This window comes from Rattus norvegicus, chromosome 2 (genome assembly GCF_036323735.1).
Source record: "Rattus norvegicus strain BN/NHsdMcwi chromosome 2, GRCr8, whole genome shotgun sequence".
In the NCBI taxonomy this organism is placed as follows: Eukaryota; Metazoa; Chordata; class Mammalia; order Rodentia; family Muridae; genus Rattus; species Rattus norvegicus.
Window position 1 is genome coordinate 91,008,709 of NC_086020.1, and position 26,895 is coordinate 91,035,603.

At 35.8% G+C, this 26,895-nt stretch overlaps 1 protein-coding gene across 2 annotated transcripts in view; it reads left to right on the forward strand.

The window, feature by feature from the left end:
* Txnl4al1 (thioredoxin-like 4A like 1) overlaps positions 1-26,895 on the forward strand; it is a 404,800-nt gene that overhangs the window by 166,359 nt on the left and 211,546 nt on the right. Inside the window, exon 3 of one of the 2 annotated variants that reach the window (XM_063282868.1) lies at positions 16,542-16,562. The exons of the other annotated variant lie outside the window; for it this stretch is intronic. Within the exon in view, the coding sequence (XP_063138938.1) occupies positions 16,542-16,562 (21 nt within the window). The remainder of the gene's footprint in view (positions 1-16,541; positions 16,563-26,895) is intronic. 2 annotated transcript variants of the gene reach the window in all.

The window sequence follows — 26,895 nt, forward strand, 5'->3', positions numbered from 1 at the left end:
TCCATTCCCTGTTAACAGCTTTCCTCAGCAGTTACCCCATGGCTCTGGAATCTTGAACATCTACTAGGATAACCCATTAAGTCCCATTTAAAGCATTCTACTTCTTTCCAAATCCAAATTTCAAAAATCCTCATTCTTCCAGACAAAAGTGTATTCAGGCCTATCACAGCAACACTCCAGACCCTGGTACCAACTTCTGTCTTAGGATTTTGCAACTGCTAACAGACACCATGACCAAGGCAACTCTTATAAGGACAACACTAAATTAGGGAAGGCTTAAATGTTTAGAAGTTCATTCTATTATCATCAAGGTGAGAACATGGCTATGTCCAGACAGGCATGGTACAGGAGAAGCTAAGTGTTCTACATCTGAAGGCTGCTAGCAGAATGCTGGCCTCCAGGAAGCTAGAATGATGGCCTTAAACCCCAAACCCATAGTGACACATCTACTCCAACAGAGCCACAGCTTCTTTAGTGCTACTCCTTCAGCCGAGCATATACAAACCTTCATAATTTGCTATTCATAAAATACTGCATTTACCAACTCCTATCTAATATGAATGAATATGTGTGAATTTAAACACTTTTCATGATAGTACCATGAATGATTATTTTGATATCCATATCAACGGACTTTGTTATAATCATCTAACTCATATGTTTTTCACTATGATTTTCTCTAGATTCTATTAGATTATTGATAATTTTGAAATTTCAATACAGTTTCCTTTTCTGAAATTGGTAAGAGAAAGAAGAAACTCACTGATATTTAACAGTCCTACAAGCTTCTAGCTATCTTGTATAATCTCTGCATGGATTTAACTTAATTTACAATCTCTGATTAGCAAACTAACAAAACAGGGTATAAAACTAATCATTAAGTGGTAAATTCTTTCTTTTAAATCCTCATTTATTTATTTGTAATTTCTGATCATTCTTTTCCACATTTCTTCACTTTACCTTGGCTTGATATTGGCACTTTCAGTTTTAATGGTTCTGAGATGTTTTCAGAATGAAAACCATTCTTACCTTTTATGCCATCGCTTTATTTTTGTTGATCTACATGCACAAAAGTTTATATGGACTCACCTTTGAGGTCTTCTAAATTTTCTACAGTTTCTTGGTTTCCTACAAACCTTGGTCCATGATGCCATGTACCAAATGGGGTTCGTGTGCTAAGCACAAGCATTTAAGAGATTTTCTGAATCTTCTAGAAAAGATGATATCCAGGTTTATCTTTTGTTTTGAACTTTCTAAGGCTTATATTTGTTATGTCGAAAATCAGTTAGTCATACTAATGAGTTTCTATTAGCAAATTGTTAAATAAAATTCTTTACTCATATAATAAAACGCCTATTGCAATTTTCTTATCATCAATGTGACATCAAAGCTAGATTTTTATAAACAAACATTTTAGCATGATGCTATAAACATTTCCTTTGATGTGTTCCATATTATGGCTATCTGAACCAGATTTCCTTCTAGGTCTTCTGATCACCATGAGACATAGGATGGCAGGTGCTGAAGGACAGAATCTGGTGTTTATCAAATCACTTACTAATAACATTTATATTTGAGCTATTTGCATTACTTTTACTTCGTAATGATTTTTGATTTTTGAATGTTTCATTTGTTTAAATTTCCCAGTAGTGTTGTAGTTGTCCCAATCACCATTCTAAGAATCATTGTCATTGGCCCACAAAGATTCAGGCCAGTTCTCACAGTCTAGTAAATTTCTCACAGTGATGCCCTTCATGTTTAATAATTTTACTTTTCTTCATGGAATTCTTACACAGCAAAATACCACTGTCCTTTGATCAGCAAAAGTAAAACCTTGATACTCTTGAACAGAATGTATAAAGAAGAGAGGATTTCATATGCTTTCAATTCTTCTTTTGATATATAATCACACATAGTATATATCAAAATCAGCTCTATGATAACACCTAGAGTAATGGAATTAACCGAATTTGATAACTGCTGCTATCACAATCTGGGCCTATTAGCTTACTTCATTACAGCTTCATGTTAATGAGGGCAATATCATGGGATCTGTACCATATGACACACATGAAGACAGACACTTTGCTACTTGGCATTAAAACACCCACCCTGTTCTACTTACATGTTTCATAAACAGCTGTGAATACCAGAAGTTGAAAAGGGAAATCGTCACAGAAGGCTTAGTTCATCCTCACTGCTCATAGGAAGAATATTCATGTTTCTTCCTGCTGGAATTATGATTGTCTCCACACAAAGAAGAATGCTAAGTTACCTTAGATTTACTCCTCACAAACTCTGTAAGAGTTTCCTTTGACCCAATGATGATTTATTCTACTTCATTTTAGTCGCATTTATTCATGCACTTATCTGTCAATTATATTGCATCAACAAAATATCAATTTCCTCACAGTAGGAATAATAAACAATTTATATGGCTTCATTAGGTAAACTGTTAAAAAATTTGAGCCCATTGAAATAATAACAGCTTTTAAATATTTCAAGATAGTATTTGACCATGCAAATCACAAATTCGAAACTGTTGTCAAGAAATTTTTCAAAATAATTCCATGAGATGGATATAAAGATATCATGTGATGACAAGGGATAAACATATTGTTCAGTTATTAAGGAATTTTGTGCTTTAGGTATAGCAAAATAAACGCAGAAAATTTCTATAATATTTAGTTGTCTTGCACTGTGAGAAAACTAAAGGATACATATTTCTTCACCAAAGTCCATCAAAACATTTCATGTCAAACTAAATCTTAAAACCCCATTTTATCTATCTTATCAATGCTAACATAAGAGATAGAGAGACAACATTCTGTGTTGTCTTTTAACGTATAGAGAACATACTGGCAAAGCAGGTTCAATAATAACCTGAAACTTATACCAGTGAATTAAACTTTCTTTCTGCAGAGATAATCAGAATATTCTTGTTCTCTTTTCTATTAATTCAGATTTTTAACTTCCTATGCCTTTCTTTATCTTCACGAACAATTAAGATAGCTAGTCAATGTTTGTAGCTTAGGATATAAAAATGACGGTAAACTTTAAGTGCACACACGCAGGGTGTGTGTGTGTGTGTAAGGGTTTATAGTGGTTCCTTTTCCTTATTACATTAAACAGGACTGTATTCAACACTGGAAATTAGAGTAAAAAAACAGGATTTACAAAAAGCCAGCCAGCAGCAAATACATAATATTTGATGTAGCAGTAGTAAACATTTCTTCACAGACTTTTGATATAATCAGTTTTAAATGGAATTAAATTCTGCAGGAAAGTATTCTCTAAGGTGACTAACAGCAGAATTGAGGCACAGCTCTTTCTCATAAGTGTGGGTTCTTCTGGAAATGTTAAGTGACTGACCAATAAAAAATTAGTGGACAATAAATATTTAATAGAAAATCTGTCACCAAGATAATAGAAATTCTGAATTCTGTATTCTATATGAAAATTCTACCATCTATGGATCAAAGAATTAGTAAGATATGACTTAAAATAAGTAAATAATGATCAAGTTTCTATGTAATGAAAATGTATCATACCAAAGTATGTCTAAAATCCTGATTGTGTTTATAATTTAAGATGAACTGCCAAAGTGGGATTTTTATGAAATATAAGAGTAGAGAAGAATCTTAACTTTTCTTTGTTTCCGTCTACTCATTTAGAGCTACAGTTTCATAGTGTCAACAAGCCATCCCCAGTGCAATTTAAATCATGACACGAGATTTCTGATAGTTGCATAGCCTGTTCAGTAGTAAACACATATTGTAATGTCTCTGCATTGTTGCAATACATGTTAAAAATTCTGTAAGGGAGTAACAGAAACATGAGTGTCAAGAGCTGTGACATATTATCACATTTTACAAGGAAGCAGGAAGGCATGAATGAGTGATTGTCCAGGCTTTGTCTTCTGCATAGGTGGAGCAAACTACCTGTGACCCTTTATTACAATTCATGTGTAGTGACCTCCCATCATAAAGTTATTTTTGTTGCTAGTCCTTTACTGTAATTGTGCTGATATTATGATTTGTACTATAAATATTTTATATGCAGGATATCTGATATGTGAGCCCTGTGAAAAGGTCTTTTAAACCTCAAAGGGGTCACAACTTACAAGTTGAGAACCACTGTTCTACAGGGAAAACTTCAAGCTTTTGTGACAGAAATTGTATTTGTTACAATGTATTAATCTCAGGAACAGAGCATCACAGCAGGTATTTAAAACTATGCTACTTACTGAGGAGAATTAATATTGAAATTATTGAATTTTAATTTAGATTAACACTCCCCTTTTTCTTTATACATTGTGAAATGAGATTATCAGAATATTTAGTTCATTTATTCCTATCACTAGGTGGTTAAGTATATACATGGCAACACACTTTAAGCATATTAATGTTGTGAACCCTCTGTATCAACAATTTGCAAGCATCTTCCTCCCGGAGGAAAACATACCATTTCTCTGAGGGCTCTTTCCAGCCCTCTGCTCTTGCAACACTCTCAGTTATGGTTTGATCTGTGATCAATGTGTATTTGCATTCCAAAGCTGCTGAATGCATTCATTCTCAGCATGGGAATGTGCAGCTGTTATATGCTAAGGATATTGTTTATGTTCTTAACAGTGTTAAAAAATGAAGGATTACCTTCCAGGCTTCATTTTTTTTCCTCAAAAAATAATTCAGCCCTGCTTTTCCCTTTTCATCAAGCAAGAATTCCCATGTTTCCATCTTCTGTGTAGTGTGTATACATCATAAATATTTTTGTGTTCATAAATATCTATAGCAGTACTGAGGAGGAGAATAAAACTTTGAATACAGCATGCTTTCATGGTCACTTACATCTGATATGGCATTTCTATTAATACATACAGAATCTCCCTCTGAAGGAACTCCCAATTGGGAGAGGGTAAATTTTATGCCGAAGTAGGCACTGAAAGAACAGCCTTGATACCTGAACTCAATGTGCTCTTTCTATAAAAATGTCATTCTTTTGAGAGATATTAAAGAATTATTATTTTTATTTTAATTATGAGTGTATGAGCCTCTCTCTCTTTCTCTCTCTTTCTCTCTCTTTCTCTCTCTCTTTCTCTCTCTCTCTTTCTCTCTCTCTTTCTCTCTCTCTTTCTCTCTCTCTCTCTCTCACCGTGTGCGTGCGTGTGTGTGAGTGTGTGTGTGTGTGTGTGTGTGTGTGTGTGTGTGTGTGTGTACACTCAAGTACTCAGAGGTCATAGGAATCAGATTTTCTTGATTCCTTGAGATCCAGTTAAGATATAGGGAACACTCATGTTCTATTTTCTATCAGTGCTTAGCCATAAAATTCAGATTATTTGAATTTATGAAAACAAAAAAACTCTATGTCTTTATTATGAATTCCATCAAAACAAACTCTGGGTGGTGTTTCACAAAGCATACATACTATTATTGTCACTAGATTTTGCCAGATGTCTGGAATAATTCTATTCATTGACATTCGTATAAGAAACCATGCATTTTTTTCTGTCTCCTAAATCCTTCCTAGGAATTCATTGTTGGGCGTGCTTTTACATTATAGAAACTTTTGTAGTCACTTTGTGATTTTTTTTTGCTATGAGAGGTAATTTTCCTATAAGAAGTCACTAATGTAGTTTCCTAGAGTTAAGCAGCTACAGTGTGTACCACCCCAGATAACTTTGGTGTCCAGCAAGTCTTGACACTAGCATGCATGCTACAACCATGTCTCTCTGGTTAACCACTGTGTTTTGTTTGCATGTATTGGCTTGGAAAAAAACAGAAAGAGAAAATAATTAGGGTTTCACAAGTCTAACAGCTTAATACAGTTTTTAAAACTTCAGTATAATGTAAAGGTACCATTCCAATTTGAGTCTGCTACTGGCTAATGTTCAAAAAGGAATAGAACCACAAATTCCAACATATGTCAGACAGACTCTTTGTGAATATTTTTCCACTGTTCTCTGGCCTTTTGCTTATGGGTTTCCCAGCTTCCTTGAGTCTCTCTGTAGACTATACATACCTACTTTCATGTTCTGGACTCTGGAAATCTAGGGTCCAAGGAAAGTTTTACAAGTTCTAGGTTAGATAAATATCTTGTCAGGAAAACATCACACTATTAGATTATTGTTATTCTTTACTATATATGATTTTAAATCTGTGAAGTTTTGTACCCTCCAAATTTACTCTCTGTAGTTAGAACCTAGTCTATATTAAATTGTGAATGAATATTTGTCTATTAAAAATTCAACAAACTTAACTAAAAATGTTCTACTGGAAAGTCAAAAATTTGCATTGAAAGAGTGGCTATCTGCATAAACGAACATGCACATACACATTGCAATGTTAGAACCCAGAGATGCAAAGACAATAAGTTATAAGGCTTTAGGCCTTTATTGTCTACTATCACTACCTCTGAGAACCATCTTAGGCCTTTCCTCGAGGTTGGCTCTTCTGTCCTTTGCCCTACTATTATTTATTTCCTTCCATTTTTAGATTTTAAGTGTTTTTCTGATGATTGTTTTTATACTGCTTGTATTCCTCTGTTCTATCCACTTTAACCCTACACAGTTTATTTACCATGCACTATATATTTAGAAAGAAGATATTTCTCAAAATTATTATGTTTGCTAGATGACTAGCAATTCCTAGCCTTCTTTCTGTACTTCAGAGATGAAAAGGTGGTGGTAGTATTACATAAAGCACTAGTATGAACTGAAAGGGTGGCCACTGGTATTCATTAGCCAATGTTCTTAAGTTACACTGATCTATTATAGACCAGAACTGGCAGACTTTCAGACTGTCTCAAGATAAATGATATATGATGGATGTAAATATAAGCAGCTTATTAATGAAGAGTAAGATAATGAATGCTGTGGTGACTATAATCCTTGCCAGATTTGTTCACACATATCCAATACACATAGCAGTGTTGGGCACATTCGGTCATTTAATAAATTGTTACTTTTCTAGTTTTATTCTTAGATCAGAGTAGTAGATTGCATGCCTAGTAGAACAAAACTATGTCTCATGTGTCTCTGTAAATAAATAAAATCATCATAATGAGGTCTCAAAGCTTTTTCTTCAAGACATGAACACACACAGTGACTGAATAATACAAGGGAGACAAGTGCCTAAAACAATTTTATAAATAACATGAAAGAAAATGCAAAGATATAAATATAATTTTTGGAAATTATTCTAAGTGGAAAAACGATGAAAAGAATGGATCATTTTATAGCAGATATTTTAAAGACATTTTTGGGATTTTTTTCATCTATCCTAAAAGTATGTCAGTTGTTTATAGAAGCCAAAAAGGTATGAAGGCAAAAATGAAAACAAAAAGATTTGCTGCAAGCACTACAGGACCTCCTGCGTGATTTTGATCCTGTGGTTATCCATGTGTCCCATGAAGAACTGGAAAAGGAATGAGGGTTCAAGTAGTTGAATTCGCCTGCCTAAAGCCAAGTGAAGATTAAAAGCCCAATCTAGCAGAATATCCATTCTGCAAGAGAAATCTGATGCTCTCATCAGAATCTCACTGCATTCTAACATTGTGAAGATTTCAAATGTCCCAGGAGCAGGAAAATAGATCTGAAGGAAACTGAGAAGTTTCTGGATGATAATTTCATTCTGGATGTGCAATTTCACACTAAGTTTTTTTATTTCATTGTGTTTTATATTTTTGTAAGAGAAAATGTGAGCCTATTCATTTTTGTTCATGTTCCCTAAGAGAATCAAAGAAATTAATACGTCACAGAAGACATATAGTTTCATATTTTTTTTACTTGAGATCTTAAATTAAATTGATAATACTTCCCTCTGGACTGTGCTCTATAATCTTGATGAAATGATTTGAATGGCCCCAAAGTGGTGATGTGCGCTCCACTCTAAAGCAGGTTAATAAGCCTACAACAGCAAACTTCTACATTCTTTAATAATGTGAGTATGGCCAATCTATTTTTATTGAAATTATTTTAATGTTGGAGGCCTGAGTTCTCTTCCTTTAGGATAATATAATGCTTATGCATAGGAATCAAGAAATGATGAATTCAATCTATATTCAGTTTCTTCATGATTATACATTAGTTTTCATTCCTGTTACCTATTAATGTCTTAAGCTATTTTCTATAAAGGAAATATATTGTACAATTTAAGACTATTTTTTCTTGCTAGGCACTGTCTTGTGTTGAACTCATAATGTACTTTAAAGGAGGAACTTTTTTCCTTGGTCATTATTTACTAACTAAGCACTGTATGCCAAGTTTGTGGTTTTAAGACCTCAGATAACAGAATAATGTGGCCATCATTGTCTTTATGTCCAGGCAAAGCAGGACAAGAAAGTTAATAGGAGTGAGTGATAATTTAGGTGCAATTATAGAAAACTCTTTCAAAGGAATTAGTGATGTCAAGAGCAACTCTCATAATTAGGAAATTCTTCTGTGATTCTGAAACAGTAATTATCAAAAGACTACAATAACTCCCCAAAGTAGAAAACAAAAGCCTTAGTAATGAAGTCATTTATGACATTTGAACATACTTCTAAATATACTTCTTTTGCATCAAGAGGATAATCAACAAAATTTTTAGACATATCACAATACACAGAAAATGTAGATAGACCTCCCCCACCAAATACAAGTGCTAGTATGTCAATAGTTCAGACTGAGAAAACTTTTTTCATTAATTAATTTATTTACATTCCAGTTGTAGTTTTCCCATCCTCCTCTCTTCTCCCTTTTCCTCACTGCCTCTCATGGCACCTCCCTGCCATCCTCTTATGCTCCTGTTCCCCTCAGAAAAGGAGACACCTCCTATGGATATCAAGCTACTTTGGCATATCAGTTTTCAGTAGGCCTAGGCAGTAACTCCAATTGTGGCTAGACAAGGCGTCCCAGTTAAGGGATAAGTGATCCAAAGGCAGAGTCAGAGAAAGCCCCTTGTCCTGCAGTTAAGAGTCCAACATGAAGACCAAGCTTCACTTCTGTTACATATGTGTAGAGGGATCTTGTTCGTGGCTCAGTCTCTGTGAGCCCAGGTCAGTTGATTCTGTAAGGATTCTTGTGGTGTCCTTCACATGTCTGGCTTGCTCAATCCTTCCTCCCCTACTTCCAAAGGACTCTGAGGCTCTATTTAATATTTAGATATGGGTTTCTGGATCTGTTTTTATCAGTTGCTGGAGAAGGCTCTCAGAAGACAATTATGCTAGGCTCCTGCCTGCAAGTATAGCAAGAATATCATTAATCGAGTCAAGGGTAGGCACTCTGTCTCAAGCTAGGCCAGCCGTTGGTTAAACATTCCCTCAATTTCTGTCCCATATATATTCCCGAATACCTTTTCAACAAGACAAATTATGGAATAAGGTTTTGCTGCTGGGTGGTGTCCTAATTTCTCCATTGGAAGTCTTGCCAGGTTATAGGAGGTGGACATTGAAGTTTCCACACTTCCCAATGCAGGAGTTTTAGGTAAGGTAAGTCTCACAGATTTGTGGTTTCTAGTTCGTCCCAGAGATGCAACACCCTAATATCCACCAATTCTGTTTCTCCCAGTACTCTCTCCCTCCATCCCTCCTCCTAAATGAACTCGTGTCTTCTCCTCCCCATCCCTTCTAGCCCACAGACCCCTGCCTCAATCCAGCCCCAGTTCTTGATGCTGATTATCTTTCCCTTTCTCAGTGAGAATCAAGCTTCTCCCCTTCTGTCCTCCTTGTTACATAACTTCTTTGGGTTTGTAGATTGTAGCATTGCTTTGCTCTACTGTATGCATGATATAAACTTTTAAGTGAGTACACACCAAGTTTTTCTGCCTAGGTTTGGGTTACGTCAATTTGGAATAATTTTTTTCTAGTTCAATTCTGAAAAGTTCATGATTCCACTGTTTTTAATAGCTGAGTGATATTCCATTGTGTAAATTACCACAATTTCTTTATATAGTCTTTGGTTAAAGGTCATTTAGGTGGTTTCCAGTTATTGACTTTTATTAATAAACTCCTATAAACAAAAAGGAGGAAGTATCCATATAGTATGGTGCAACATCTTTTGGGTATATGTCCAGAAAATGGTGTACATGGGTTCTAGGGTAAAACTATTCACAATATTTTAAGAAATCACCACATTTATTTCTAAAATGTTTGTACAAGTTTGCACTCCCACCAGCAATGGAGGAGTCTTGACTGCCTTTGCTTAACATCATTGCTAGCATGAGCTGTTATAAGAGTTGTTGGATTTGTTTTAATGTGTTTTTTATTAGATATATTTATTTACTTACATTTCAAATGTTATTCCCTATCCTGGTTTCCTGTCCATAAACTCCCACCCCCTCTACTCCTCTCCCCCCATACAGGTATTCCCCCTATATATCCCTCTTACTGCTCCCCCTCCTATATTCCCCTGCACTGGGGGTCCAACCTTGGCAGAACCAACGGCTTCCCCTTCCACTGGTGCCCCAACAAGGCTATTCTATGCTACATAGGCAGTTGGAGCCCTGGGTCAGTCCATGTATACTCTTTCAGTAGTGGTTTCAAACCTGGAAGCTCTGGTTGGTTGGCATTGTTGTTCTTATGGGGTTGCAAACTCCTTCAACTCTTTCAATCCTTCCTCTAATTCCCCCAAGGGGATCCTGTTCTCAGTTCAGTGGTTTGCTGCTAGCATTGACCTCTGAATTGGACAAGCTCTGGGTGTGTCTCTCAGGAGAGATCTATATCAGGCCCCTTACAGTATGCAATTTTTAGCTACATCAATCTTATATAGTTTTGGTGGCTGTATATATATGGGTCACATGTGAGGCAGGCTCTGAATGGCTGTTCCTTCAGTCACTGCTCTAAACTTTGCTTCCATTACCCCTCCTATGGATATTTTTCCCCCTTTAAGAAGGAGTGGGAGCATCCCCATTTTGGACATCCTTCTTCATGAGCTTCCTGTGGTCTGTGGATTGCTTCTTGGGCAATTTGAGCTTTTGGGTTAATATCCACTTATCAATGATTGCCTACCAAGTGTGTTTTTCTGTGATTGGGTTACCTCACTCAGGATAATGTTTTCTAGTTCATTCCATTTGCCTATGAATTTCATAAAGTCATTGTTTTTTATAGCTGATTAGTACTCCATTTTGTAGATATACCACATTTTTTTTAATCCATTCCTCTATTGAAGGGCATCTAGGTTCTTTCCAGCTTCTATTATAAATAAGGCTGCTATGAACATAGTGGCACATGTGTCTTTGTTGTATGTTTGAGCATATTTGGGCATATGCCCAGGAGAGGTATGGCTGGGTCCTCAGGTAGTAGAATGTCCAATTTTCTGAGGAACCTCTAGATTGATTTCCAAAGTATTGTACCAGTTTGTAATCCCACCAACAATGGAAGAGAGTTCCTCTTTCTCCACATCCTTGCCAGCATCTGCTGTCACCCAAGTTTTTTATCTTAGCCATTCTGACTGGTGTGAGGTGGAATCTCAGGGTTGTTTTTATTTGCATTTCTCTGATGGCTAAGCATGTTAAACATGTCTTTATGTCCTTTTTAGCCATTCAATGTTCCTCAGCTGAGAATGTTTTATTTAGTTCTGTACCCCATTTTTAAGAAGTGTTATTTGGCTCTCCGGAGTCTAACTTCTTAAGTTCTTTGAAAATATTGGGTATTAGCCCTCTATCAGATGTAGGATGGGTAAAGATCTTTTCCTAATATGTTGGTTGCCATTTTGTCCTAATGACAATGTCTTTTGCCTTACAGAAGCTTTGCAGTTTTATGAGGTTCCATTTGTTGATTCTTGAACTTAGAGCAAAAGACATTGGCGTTTTGTTCAGGAAATTTTCCCCAGTGCCCATGTATTCAAGTCTCTTCCCCACTTTTTTTTCTATTAGTTTGAGTGTATCTGGTTTGATGTGGAGGTCCTTGATCCACTTGGACTTAAGCTTTGTACAGGGTGATAAGCATGGATCGATTTGCATTCTTCTTCATGCTGACCTCCAGTTGAACCAGCTCCATTTTTTTAAATTAACCATTCTAGTGATTAATGTAATGATGTAAGATATCAGAATAGTTTCAATTTGTATAAGTACAGAAAACTATGAAAGTCAAATGTTTCATTATTTCAGCAGTAACAAATATAGTTGCCTTGTACCATGTAAGAAGATAGCTTGTTGTTTTTATCACTGTAATGAAAAGGTAATGAAAACCTCTGTTTGCCTATTTATCTCTGTCTTTACACAGTAAGTACACAAAAGAATGTACTTATGCTATCCATAACACTTAATGGATTAATTTTATCCTTTATCTACGAACTTTAAGGGAAAAATATTAAAGAAAAGTTTGTGATGCAGTTTCTCTGTCCTGAGAACTAACTGTCTTTGACAACTTTAGTAATTCCAGGCAGTGCTCACAGATTTCCAGGAGTGATCACTGAACATGTGTGCAGTGGAGGGACCACATGCTTAGGCTATTTAGGAAACTTTTTTCTAAATCAGTATGCTGAAAGATATTTTGCATTCTTCAATCAAATCCACAAAAAATTGTTATTGCCACTACTTAGCTTTCAGAAGTTGGCAGGTTTGTGAGCTTATTCTTGTAGTCACTGTAGAGTTTTGTGAAGAATATTGAAAGATGTGTTAAAATGATAAAGTGCTTTGCATGTAAAAGTGACTGCTGATTCTGTTGCCTGCTTCCTGCAGAGCTGTTACATGATGGAATGCCTGACTCACAGCTGCAGTGATCCCTGATGACCATCAGTCACATGATATATGTTTCCTTCCCACACTAACACATCCAGTCAGTTTTAATGGGTACATTTTATGAAATCTTTTAAAAGACTGTTTTTAATTTTGAGTCATATTTTTTTCATTTAAAATTTATAAATATCTATAATAATAAAAAATTGATATTTAAAAAATTCAATTTATTAACTTGGAAATATAATTAAATAGCAATTATCTGTCTAAAAGTAAAAGAAGGTGCATCATATATCAGAAAACAAAAACAGATACATTTGAAAAATCTACTTTTACTTTCAAAATTCTTGGTGTGGTGGCTTACCACTATAATTCTGTCGTATTTGGAAATATTTTTAGAGGAAATATTTGTGTTGCACCTAACTGTGATGTATTTACTAAGTTGTTACTTTTCTCAAAAACCTCCAGATAACAGACATATCCTAGGAAGTGAAAGATGGTACCGAGAACTCCCATGTCAGGAGAAATTGGTGGGAGTTAAGGGGACAAAAACGAAGTGAAAGCATTCATTTAATTGTACACATGGAAGCTCACATTGAAGAATTTAAACTTTTCCAGGAAATGTGTTGGGCTCAAGAAACATCCCTAAAACGTGTGACTAAAATAAAATTAAAAAGTTCACAAGAGACTTAAGAAATGGTGGGACTTGCTACCAAGATTGATGACCTTGGATCCCCCATTAGTCAAGGAAAGAACCAACTTTTCCAAGTTGTCTTCTAGTTGTCACATATTCAGTGTGAAACACTTCTCCCCTCATACACACACACACACACACACACACACACACACACACACACATTTCCATTGGCATTCATACAAACACAATCTACCTTAAAACATAATTAAATTTAATTATAAATAAACATTGAATTGTTTTCTGAAAGTGTAGAATACATTTATAAGAAAAATTATATCTAATCTGTTCCTATTTTTATCTCATGAACTTGGGTATATTTGTATAAATTTTTCTTGCCTATAGTAACATAAAATCAGTAATTACAACTGCTTGACCACTGGTTTGGGGAGATCAAGTGTAGAATGTTTAATTGCAGGAAATGTGATTTCAATTATGTTTCACAATACTAAGGTATTGGGGTCTCAGATACTCCAAACATATACAACCTACTTTTGATGTACTTAGTTGTCCCAGGAGGTAAAAGGAAAGTCTTTGATACCAGTTCTTTTATAAGAACAACATTTCACTGGGACTCGCTTACAGGTTCACAATGGGATTGCTTAGTTCATTGATGAATAGTTTCTTGAGTTTTTTAAATTTATTTTGGATATTAACCCTCTGCCAAATATGGAGTTGGTGGCTTTTTCATTCTGTGGGCTGCTCTTCTGTGATATTAACAGCAACATTTGTTTTATACAAACTTTTCAGTTTCATGAGGTTACATTTATTAATTATTGATCTTAGTACTTACACTATTATTGATCTGTACAGGAAATTTTCTTCTGTGCCAATGCACTCAAGATTATCTCTTACTTTCTTTTCTGTCAGGTTCAGTGTGTCTGATTTTTTTTTTGGAGGGGGGTCTTTGCACCATATTTCCTTTTGTGTTTTGTGCAGGTTGAGAAGTAAAGGTCTACTCGCATTCTTCTACATTCTGCCATCTAGTTAGACTGACACTATTCGTTGAAAATGCTTTCTTTTCCCATTGTATATTTCTGGCATCTTTATTATAATTTATGTATCCATAGAGGTTGGATTTATACCTGGGAGTTGAAATCAAATATATTGATCAATGTATCTGGTTTTATGCCAGTACCATTTCATTTTGTCACTATAGCTCAGTAATACAGATTGATATCAGAATGGTGATGCCTCTGAAAGTTCTTTTATTGTGTAGAATTATTTTACATAGCCCAGGGGTTTTGTTTGTTTTTATGAAGTATTATTTTTTTCAAGATCTGTAAAGAATTATGTTTGAATTTGTATGGGAATTGAATTGAATCTATACATTGCTTTCTGTAGGATAGCCATTTTTAATATTTTATCCCTAAGTATCCATGAATATAGTAGGAGATATTTCCATTTTCTGATTTTTTTAAAATTTCTGCCTTAAAACAATTAAAATTTTTATCATAAGACATTTCACTTGTGCTTACAACTATTCCACCTTATTTTATATTTTGTGGCTTTTGTCAAGGGAGTTGATTCCCCAGTATTTTTTCCCATCCCTTTTGCTTTTTGTACCTAAGATAAATAGTGATTATTTTAAGTGAATTTTTTATCCACCCACTTTGCAAAATGATTTTATCAGCTATAGGTGTTCCCGAGTAGAATTTTGAAGTAATTTATGTACACTACAATATCATCTGCAAATGATGATATAATTGTTTCTTCCTTTCCAGTTCCCAACTCTTTCATCACCCTTATCATTTTTTATCGCGTGACTAAGAACTTCAAATTCTATTTTGTTTGATATGCAGGAAGTAGACAGCCTTGTCTTGTTATTGTTTTTTTTAAATTTTATTTTAAGTTTATTTTTTTCCATCTTTATTAACTTGAGTATTTCTTATTTACATTTCTATTATTATTCCCCTTCCCAGTTTCTGGGCCAACATCCCCCTAACCCCTCCCCTTCCCCTTCTTTATGGGTGTTCCCCTCCCCAACCTCCCCCAAGTACCGCCCTCCGCCCAACAATCACGTTCACTGGAGGTTCAGTCTTGACAGGACAAGGGCTTCCCCTTACACTGGTGTTCTTACTAGGCTATTCATTGCTACCTATGTGGTTGGAGCCCAGGGTCAGTCCACGAATAGTCTTTGGGTAGTGTCTTAGTCCCTGGAAACTCTGGTTGGTTGGCATTGTTGTTCATATGGGGTCTCAAGCCCCTTCAAGCTCTTTCAGTCCTTTCTCTGATTCCTTCAACAGGGGTCCCGTTCTCAGTTCAGTGGTTTGCTGCTGGCATTCGCCTATGTATTTGCTGTATTCTGGCTGTGTCTCTCAGGAGAGATCTACATCTGGTTCCTGTTGGCCTGCACTTCTTTGCTTCATCCATCTTGTCTAATTGGGTGGTTGTATATGTATAGGTCACATGTGGGTCAGGCTCTGAATGGGTGTTCCTTCTGCCTCTGTTCTAAACTTTGCCTCCCTATCCCCTCCCAAGGGTATTCTATGATGAGTTCTTTGCACCACACCCACACAGTATGTCAAGGAGCACATCCGCATTGTACTATCTCTTCTCAGACAAGAAGGCTATAAAGTGAACGATGTAGGAGTTGGGTCCCCTGTCTGAGTTCTCTCATTCAGTCTATCCTCCAGATGAACCCAGAAAAGAGACACAGAAGATAACAACAAATGGGGTGACTTGCCACACCTCTAGTAACTGTTCAAAAACAAAAGTGTAGAATACATGTTGAAGGACAATGACTAAAATCAAGGGTTTGTAAAGAAGTGTCTTAGACAGCATGGCAGGTAAATACAAATGTCATCCTGTCAGGGCATTATATATACTGAAGTAGTCTAGAATTAATAAGAATGATAAATGATTATGATGATGATGATTGTGATGATGATGATGATGATGATGATGATGATGATGATAATAATAATAATAATAATAATAATAATGATAAAGTATCATCTAGAGCCATATCTCAGTTTCTTTCCTTAACCAGCCATAAATCCTCGGTCAACTTACATGGTTTCTGACTCTTCAGCTCTGCAGTGGGGATGACAATGATCTTCAGAGACCGGCTAGACTCTGGGTACAACTCCTGCCATGGCCAAAAGGTGGTAACCTCTTTGACCACTGACGTCGCTTCTCTATTCATAATGTTTCAGTTTCCCTGAACATTTTGTTTATAGGAATTTTTCTAGATTTAATTTTTTTGACTGAAGGTTCTATTTCTTCTAGATATCTTCATCCCCTGAGATTCTTTCTTACATCTCTATGTTTGTTTTTGTTTTTGTTTTTGTTTTTTGTTTTTTTTTTGGATGATGCTTGCATCTGTGGTTCCTGTTCATTTATGTAGATTTCCCAGTATCAGAATTCCCTCAGTTTGTGTTTTCTTTCGTCTATTCCGTCTATTGCCATTTTCCAGTCTTCAACAGTTTCCTCCACTCTTTTACCATTTTTTGTTTGTTTTGTTTTTCTTGGCTTTCCTGACATTCATTAAAGGGTTTATTGACTTCTTCCTTTTTTATCTTTCCTCCATTTCTTTAGGGATTTCTTTCATTTTTTTCCTTTAAGCACCTCTATTATCTTCATAATGTCATGTTTAAGGTAATTTTCTTGTGCTTCATTGAAACTTTCAGGTCTTGCTGTCATAGGATAGCTGGGCACTGGGTGAGGGGGATGTCATATTTCCCTGGCTATCATGCCTTACATTTGTATTTAGGTTATCTATGTTTTTGATGATCATAGTTCTAGGTGATGATTTCTGAGTTTGTCTCATATGAATGTGCGTTTTACTCCTTGGTTTCTGCTTAGTTTTTAGCCTTTGACCAGGTTGAGGGCTTGACTTATGGTAACTTCTATAGCTTTAGTTAAAACAGGGGGATCTTTGTTCTTCTGACTTGCATGCCTGATAGCTGCCATTTAGATTGTCCCAGAATTGGGGATAGGGGTCCAACCATTTGGCAGGTTATGAGGTAGAAGGTGGAAAGGTTGTAGAATGTAGCTTGTGGAACCAAGTCTAAGGAATGGGACATTTCAGCTGGACAGGCATCACTCACCTGTCCTTCTGAGTGGTGTGGCCAGAAACTGAGTACCTCTAGATTTCATTTTTGTGAAGGGTGATGAGTTTAGATCTATTTGGATTTTCCCACATACAATTATCTAGTTTAACCAGTATTATTTGTTGAAGATACTACTATTTTCTTTGTTGCTTTGTTATCAATAATTAGGTGCTCATGGAGGTGATGACTTGTTTCTATTTCTACCTCAACATGCAGCTATACTACTGTTACCATTATCTCCAAATTATTCATTATCTTACTATAGAGACACCTGCTCATTCATGCTCAGTGCTGCTCTATCCTATTAGTTAGAAACTTGAAACAACTTAGATGTCTGTGAGCTGATGAATGGATAAATACAATGTTACATTTACCCAATGTTGTATCATTCAGATGTTAAAAGGGCAATCTGGAAGTTCACAGAACAATAGATGTAACTGGCAAAAAATAAATCATCCTACATAAAGCAACTTGGACTGGGAACAAGGCAAATGTAGGTTTCTATTTGTTTGTGTGTGGATGTTAGCTCTCAAGTCTTTGAAAAGCAGACTATAATCTATGTAACCATTGAGGTTAGATACAGGGCAAAAGACAATGGATGAGGAATGGATCCAAGAAAGAAGAATTATAATAGATAATTAAGAATTGATAGAGGGGGAGAGAAGAGGCATGAGAGGGGCTGTCAAACTAGAAACGGAGGGGAGCAGAGTCAAGTGAGGAAATACAGAGAAAGATATCTCAAACTAAGGACTATCTGGAGGTTCAAATGAAAACCTAATAGAACAGAATACTCAATTAGAATGCATTATACAAAATGTATTGTAAATAAAAAAATAAATCCTATCAAAAATATCTAATGACATAGAAAAAAATGGCATTTCTAATAGCATGTCAAGTAACAGAATACAAATGCAAAAAATAGGAAAACACTAATGCATTAAAAGAAAACCCATTAGATAATGTTTGTAACACCGATTATCACTCATTTCTATAGTATTTAATCACAATTCATAAATGTGATTAATTATGCAGGAGTTTGGTGTTTTTGTTTGTTTGTTTGTTTGTTTCTTCATGATATGTAGTTTTCAGAGTATTGTCTGGATTCCTCAGAAAGAAGCAACGCAAAATTATTCACTGAATTAATGACTTAGCAAATTTGAGTTGTTTAATACCATAGAAATTCAAGCTGCTTCTAAGCTCATCTGCTCTTAGAAGGTAAAGCATTCTTATATTTAAAACAAATCATATTAATTTATGATTTAAAATTTCACAGCATTTTCCCCATCAACTATATTTCAGGTCATTTAATTGATATAAATTTCAGGTAATTTCTTGTTAGTTAATTTATCCTTCTTATTCAGAATGTTTCATAATACTCTAGAGGTAAAAATTTCTCGTTCAGTTTTCATCTCAAAACAAGAAAATCTCATTAAGATTATTAAAGACTTTTTCCATACTGTATTAATGATAACAGATTTGTTTTTTTTAAATAAGTAACATTTTCAGAGGCATTTCAATTTCAGTGTCACATTAGTAACTTTTGTTTTTCAAGCACAGGAAATGTTGATAGTTTTTAAAACAAAGCCATAGGATAAAAACGACATGTTTGAAATTGGAAAAAAAATTCCTGTGAATAATAAATACTTTGAGATATATTGTTGTCACATAAGATCTCCTCTGTAAACATTCCCCTTATTTTGTTTGGAAGTAGTTTTTAAATAAATTATACATTGTGAAACGTATATCATATTTTGTATTCTAGAAGCCTGTCAGAACTTGTCTCTATGATAAATAACAATCATAATATACTTCTAAAATATTTGCTTATAAATGTAACTGATGAACTAACAGAATTCTACTTAAAAATTAATCCTGAATCAGTTCCAGTGTTTAAGTTTAAACACATTTCCATATTATGTAGCATTCATTAGTATTTTTGTTAGACATAAAGTTTTATGAATTAAAAATAGTCTGTGCTTTACTTATACTATGTATAATTTTAGTCCAAGTCCTCTCATGATGTCTGTCAAAATGTTAGATTTATTATTAGAAGAATAAACAGATTTATTTTCTCTTGAGAAAATAAAATCCTTTACACATTGGCATTTAGAGAATTTTAATTAATTTGTTTTAAAATCTTTACTCTTATTTTCCTTTAAAGGAGATATCCTTATTTAGCCTGGTTTGTCCTAGATATTTCTCTGTATTTCAGATTGTACTTGAACTCACATTGATACTCCTGTCTCAGACTCTGTGTCATAGGATTACACACATATGCCACCATATTCGATTTAAGTTTTCAACCTGTAAAATATACTGTAGTCTATGAAGAATTTATAACTCATCCATCAAATATTGTTACTTCATATCCATCAAGTTGTAACAAAATGAAAAATAAACAGGGTATCCAAATGAAATGATATAGGAAATGAGTCAAATAAAATGAGATGACCATTTACTAATATTTATTTTTTACTTTACTTTATTCACTATTGTTTTTGTCTTTGATGATCAGATTTATATTTTTAGACTTGAAAATTTATTTCCATCACAATTTTAAAAACTCTAGTGTGCTTGCCAGGGAAAAGTCAATCCACAAGTATATTATCCATATTTATTTAACTTTTCCTACTGCTATTATTCTGCTAAATGAACCTAGAATTAAACCAATTCCTAAAGACTTGTTATTATAGTCACAGATGGTATGCCTTATACCTCATCTGAGAAGCTTTCGTTACAGTAGATGTTGATTAACACAAAAATGCACAAATGTTCAATATGCTGAAATAAGAAAGAAGAATGTTCATACTTACATAGAACATTTCTACTTCACTGTCTTTTTCCTCCCAAGGCTCAGGGATCATGAGAGAAGAGGGGTCATAAATTCTACAAGGACAAGAGTGGGGATGATCATAAGCAAAGATTTTATGGATATAGCAGACCATCTGATATGGATTCATGGAGGCTATGACATCATGGAGAAGACTTGTGTAGGCTTAAGACAGGATGCAGGAATAGAAAGAACAGGAGAGCAAGAAGCTCAAGGACTGAAATAATCACAGAGCCTGCATGGATCTGGCTAGGTCCTCCGTATACATGGTGTAGTTGTTTAGATTGGAGTTTTTGTAAAGCTCCTAACAGTGGGGTAAGGGTGTCTCTAACGCTTTTGCCTATTCATAAGACCCTTTTCCTTGTACTGGATTGCACTGTCCAGCCTTGATATGAGTATCTGTGCCTAGTCTTATTGTAACTTATTATGTAGTATTCCATTGATATCACTGAGAGGCTTACACTTTTCTGAAGAAAAGTGAAGGAGCAGTGGACTTGAGTAGGGAGAGATGGGGAACTGGAATGAGTGGAGCAAGGAAGCTACAGTAAGGATTTATATTATTAGAAAATAATTTTCAAAAGAAGAACTATCCATAACAGAAGAGCTATTGATCTCTACTAGGTATTGGTGTATGGAAAGATACTTTTCTTTGCAGCAGTGATCCCCATAGGTTTACCCTTCTAAAAGGTAAGCCCCACACCCAGGAGAATATGGGCAACACAAATTAGTTTTTATTCGTTGGTCCATAATTCAAGTGTACCCATACTTAGCTGAACTACCAAAGCCTTTTGAGAACTAGTGGACAAGAAAGTAAGTAGTTGGCATTGGAAAGACCCTCCAGAATGTACCAGAAACCTGGGAGGTGAAGACTCTCAGGACTCAAGGAAGGCACACTAGATCAAATGCCCTACAGTGGGGAGAAGGAACTTGTAAAGCCAACCTTCATCAGAAAGTTAGGGCTTCAAATGAGGGATGGGGTTGCTATCCCATAGCCAAAACACTGACCCATAATTGTTTTTGTCTGAAAGAACTGCAGGGGTAGAAATAGAGAAGAGCCTGAGGAAAAGAAGATCCAGCAACATGCACGAAAGGGAATCCAGCTCAAGGGGAGGCCCCAAGACCTGACACCATTACTGAAGATATGGAGCGCTCACAAAAAGGGACCTATGATGACTGCTCTCCAAAAGACCCAATAAGCAATTGAAAGAGTCAGGTGCAGATATTTGCACCCAACCAATAAATAGAAGCTGCTGAACCCCTGTGGTTGAATTATGAAAGAGCTGGAGAAAGCTAAGGAGGAGGGTGACCCTGTAAAAGGACCAGTAGTTTCAATTAACCTGGACCTCCTGAGATCTCTCAGATATTGGATCACCAACCAGGCAGCATACATCAGCTCGTATGAGGCTCCAACATATACACTGAGTAATGTTGGGTGTGGGTTCAGTCAGAGAACCCTCACCCTCAATAGACTGGAGGCCCCAGGAAGTTTAGAGGTCTGGTGGGGTGGGTGAGGTGGGAATGGGCGGGCAAGGAAGAGGCATGGGATATGGACCAGGAGGGGTATAAAATCTGGAGTGTAAAAATAAATAAATAAATAAATAAATAAATAAATAAATAAATAAATAAAAAGAATGCTACTTCAAAGGTGCAATTTAGAGTAGCTTGGGTTTATTTTTTTCCTTCATTTCTGAGACTCCTATAGCCTGACTGATACATGATAAGAAGTCACATTTATAGATGTGAATCAACAAGGCAAAATTTTCACGTCTTAGATTTCTAATTTAAATAACAATTTGACTTGTCAAAGGATGATTTGGCAACCATTAAAAGCATTAGGTAATAATCAGTAGATGATTCTACCTTCTTGTTTTTCTAGGAGAATACTATGATATGATTGTAGTATTGCCTACAATAGTCTATGTGACTTGATATGACACAAAGATATTTTCCTTGTGAGTCTACCTTATAGGAGAAAAATGAAACTTTTATTTTACTTACCTCTGTAGCTACTTTACGAAATCCCTGCCATTTTTATATATTGTGTTTTATAATAAATGAAATATTTTTGTTGTGTACACATAAGAGAAGTAGACTAATTCCCTACAGTTCTTTCAAATGAATAATGTAAATACACAACAAAACTGCCACATTTGTTCAGTTTTTCTCAGGCAAAGAATAAGAGACTACATCATATTATTCAAAAAGAAAATGAAGTAAAATCAATAGAACAATAACGTGATTCATAAAAGAGACTATTATTCACTACAAGTGTTTCATGTCATATCAATATCATAAAAATCACAATACTATCTGGTATTCAAAAATAATTCTGAAAATTTGGAAGAAAATGAGTACAGATGGAAAGGAAAATTCCACAATTATTCATAGTGAAGAATAAGTTATTAGAAGTCAAATGTACATTTTAATATGTGATACAATCTGCAAAATGCTTTATGCAAAATAATTGAAATTTAACAAATTGTTTTTAAAAGAACTACAAAGAAGGAAAAAACCTCACCAAATAAACAAAAATCAGAGCAGAAATAAAAATCATAACACATACTGTAGGAAAGTAGTAAATAATAAAACATTAGATATTGGTTGTGACAGTTACCATGTGTGTATGTCATCTAAAGACTCCAGTAAAATTTCTGAGGTTGTGAGCAGAAAAACAGTGTGACTTAGATATATCCTGGTATAAATGAACTCAATCCAAATGTAGTCATCTTGGCTGGTTGAAATGTAATGGATAGGAAAGAAGTACAATATAGATACTAATGTAAGTAAAGTAAGAAAGTTGGCAATAGAGCTCTATGGTAGATCAATTTGCTAGCATGCATGTGGTTCTAAGTTCAATGCCCTGTGCCATGAACAAACACAAAGAGAAGAATACAGGAAAGAGGAGTTTGGGTATGAGTATTATATAGCATAGATATCAGAGGAAACAAAATAACCAAACACAGGTCATTAATGAGTCATGAAAAGGAAACTGCATTACCCATTAGAAGTATGATCTTCATACTTCTAATATGTGCTGAAACAATAAGGTTTACACAAATAAAATACACTCCAGTACAACTGAAAATCAAAACATCATAATGATAGCTAAGAATTTGTACAGTTTTTTTCCCCAGCAAAGGATTTCACCTCTAAATAAAAATCAGGGAAAAATGTAAGTACAAGATTAACAACGTTTAACCCCATATAGGCTTACCTTTATATTAAATAGAATGCCCATATTCCTAACATCTGTGGAAACTCACATAAATAAACCATATTCTTGACCATGGAAAGATTTCAACAAATTAAAAATAATTCATAAGTTGTAGAATAAGTTCCTTATTTAAATTTTCATCTGTGGTTTTATTGAAAAAAATTTGTGCCTTTGATCTGTGTTTCTTCTTTTCTATTCCTAATATTATTAGACTGGTCTTTTCACAGTATCCCAGATTTCCTGGATGCTTTATGCCAGAAATTAATTTTTTTATGTTTTCCCCTCACCAAGTGCAAATCATAGAAAGAGTTTTTTTCAATAGCACATTTTTAAATCTCAAAATGTGGACTTGGCGTTCTTTTTTTAAAAAAATCTTTATGTATTTATATTACAAATGTCATCCCCTTCCCTCCTCTCCCACTCCCCCCTCCCCTTTCCCCAGCTTCTGTGAAGATGTTCTCACTCCTACTTACCCACTCCCACCTCAATATCCTGGCATTTCCCTACACTGTAACTTTCACAGGATCAAGGGCCTCTCCTCCTATTAATGCCAGACAATGCCATCTTCTGCTACATATGTGCCTGGAGCCATGGGTCCCTCCATGTATACTCTGTGGTTGGTGATTTAATCCCAGGGGAGCTCTGAGGGCTCTGGTGTTTCATATTGCCGTTCTTCCTATATGGTTGCAAATCCCTCCACCTCGTTCAGTCCTTTCTCTAATCCCTCTATTTAGGACCCCATGTTCTATACAGTGGTTGACTGAGGCAGATGCTTCCAGAATATTTCTAAGTATGGTTTCAAATTCTGCTTCCTCCCTCAGGGTGTCCAGTTGCCACTTCACATCTGATGGGAAAGAATGAAGTGGCACCTAAAATGGGTGCGTCAGCAGGATATCAGTCCAATTGTTATTTCCAGCAGTCAATGGGAAGTGGGGGGTAAAGGAAGTGGGAAGGCATGTGTCCCCGCAGATGTCAGTGCTCCAGCTCTTTTAAATAATGCTCAGTGAAACAGCTCTCTTAGATAATATTTAGTTAAAGTGTGCTCTTTATTTGGGATGAACAAAGGCTATATATACCTTGGAAGGTGGGAAAGTGTTTTTTCTAAGATAAATGTATTTTACGGTACTGGGGATGCCTCATATGCATGAAAAGGCATTCCAGATGCTTGCTGGTCATATTCTTATGAAGAGAAAGGGAATCGAACCTATAATTTCGCCAAGGTCTACATGGCATTCCTCGGGTAGAAAATGTGGGGTCAGCATCCACAGTTAAGGTAAGAAAGGGAAAAGAAAGCATATCTGGGAAAGTGGTCCTCCATTTTGCACTGAGCTCAGGGAGATGTCTGGTCATGGTGGATTACAACCTTAATAGCACTGTTTTCAAGCATCTAGGTTTGTGTCACATTGATAACAACAAACAAGAATGGTGTATGATATTAATGGCTGGTTTAAGGTTTAGTAGTCTGTAATCTCTTATTTTGTGCACCTTGATTTATTATGGGTTTCTGTTTTAGTTCCCATAAGTTGTAGAAAGATGTTTCTCTCTTGTGAGTTGACTGATACACTAATATATGGTTATACCTACACATCACTAGGAGATGAATATTTTTGTTTTAAATATATGAATATTCTGAATGCTGGGTTTATAGGCAGTATCACTCCAGATGTGAATAACACTGATAAACTGATCTACAACTCTGTGATTAAATGAATTATGTTTGGCCTAGAGAAGAGCACTATTAGAAACTGTGGTCTTGTTAAAGTAGGTGTGGCCTTGTTGGAGTAGGTGTATCACTGTGGGTGTGGGCTTGAAGACCCTTGTCCTAGCTGCCTGGAAACCAGTTTTCTTGCTGCCTTCAGAATCTGAGGTGGAACTTTCAGCCCCTCTAGTTCCATGTCTGCATGGACACTGCCATGCTCCCTCCTTCATGATAGTGGGCTCAACCTCTCAACCTGTAAGCCAGCCCCAATTAATGGTTGCCCTTTATAAGAGTAATCTTGGTGATCGTGCATAGCAGTAAGACAATCTCCAACAAAACCTGGCACAGTTTTAAATAAATTCTTACCAATCCTACAACACATAGAGGGCTTATATCCAAAATATACAAAGAACTCAAGAAGTTAGACCACAGGGAGACAAATAACCCTATTAAAAAATGGGGTTCAGAATTAAACAAAGAATTCACAGTCGAGGAATGCCGAATGGCTGAGAAACACCTAAAGACATGTTCAACCTGCTAAGACTGAACCCCCAGTGAACGTGATTGATGGGGGAAGGGCGGCAATGGGGGGAGGATGGGGAAGGGAACACCCATAAACAAGGGGGGGAGGGATTAGGGGGATGTTTGCCCGGAAACCGGGAAAGGGACTAACACTAGAAATGTAAATAAGAAATACTCAAGTTAATAAAAAACAAAAAAAAAAGAATGTCTTCTGCTATATCTCCACACAGGAAAGGCAAAAGTATGTGATGAAGATGTGAAAAAAATAAATCAAATCTGTCTCTGTGAAAAAAAAAAAGAAATGTTCAACATCTTTAGTCATAAGGGAAATGCAAATCAAAACAACCCTGAGATTTCACCTCACACCAGTGAGAATGGCTAAGATCAAAAACTCAGGTGACAGCAGATGCTGGCGAGGATGCGGAGAAAGAGGAACACTCCTCCATTGTTGGTGGGGTTGCAGACTGTTACAACCATTCTGGAAATCAGTCTGGAGGTTCCTCAGAAAATTGGACATTGAACTGCCTGAGGATCCAGCTATACCTCTCTTGGGCATATACGCAAAAGATGCCCCAACATATAAAAAAGACACGTGCTCCACTATGTCCATAGCAGCCTTATTTATAATAGCCAGAAGCTGGAAAGAACCCAGATGCCCTTCAACAGAGGAATGGATACAGAAAATGTGGTACATCTACACAATGGAATATTACTCAGCTATCAAAAACAATGCCTTTATGAAATTCATAGACAAATGGTTAGAACTAGAAAATATCATCCTGAGTGAGGTAACCCAATCACAGAAAAACACACATGGTATGCACTCATTGATAAGTGGCTATTAGCCCAAATGCTTCAATTACCCTAGATGCCTAGAACAAATGAAACTCAAGATGGATGATCAAAATGTGAATGCTTCACTCCTTCTTTAAAAGGGGAACAAGAATACCCTTGGCAGGGAATAGAGAGGCAAAGATTAAAACAGAGACTGAAGGAACACCCATTCAGAGCCTGCCCCACATGTGGCCCACACATATACAGCCATCCAATTAGACAAGATGGATGAAGCAAAGAAGTGCAGGCCGACAGGAGCCGGATGTAGATCGCTCCTGAGAGACACAGCCAGAATATAGCAAACACAGAGGCGAATGCCAGCAGCAAACCACTGAACTGAGAATAGGACCCCCGTTGAAGGAATCAGAGAAAGAACTGGAAGAGCTTGAAGGGG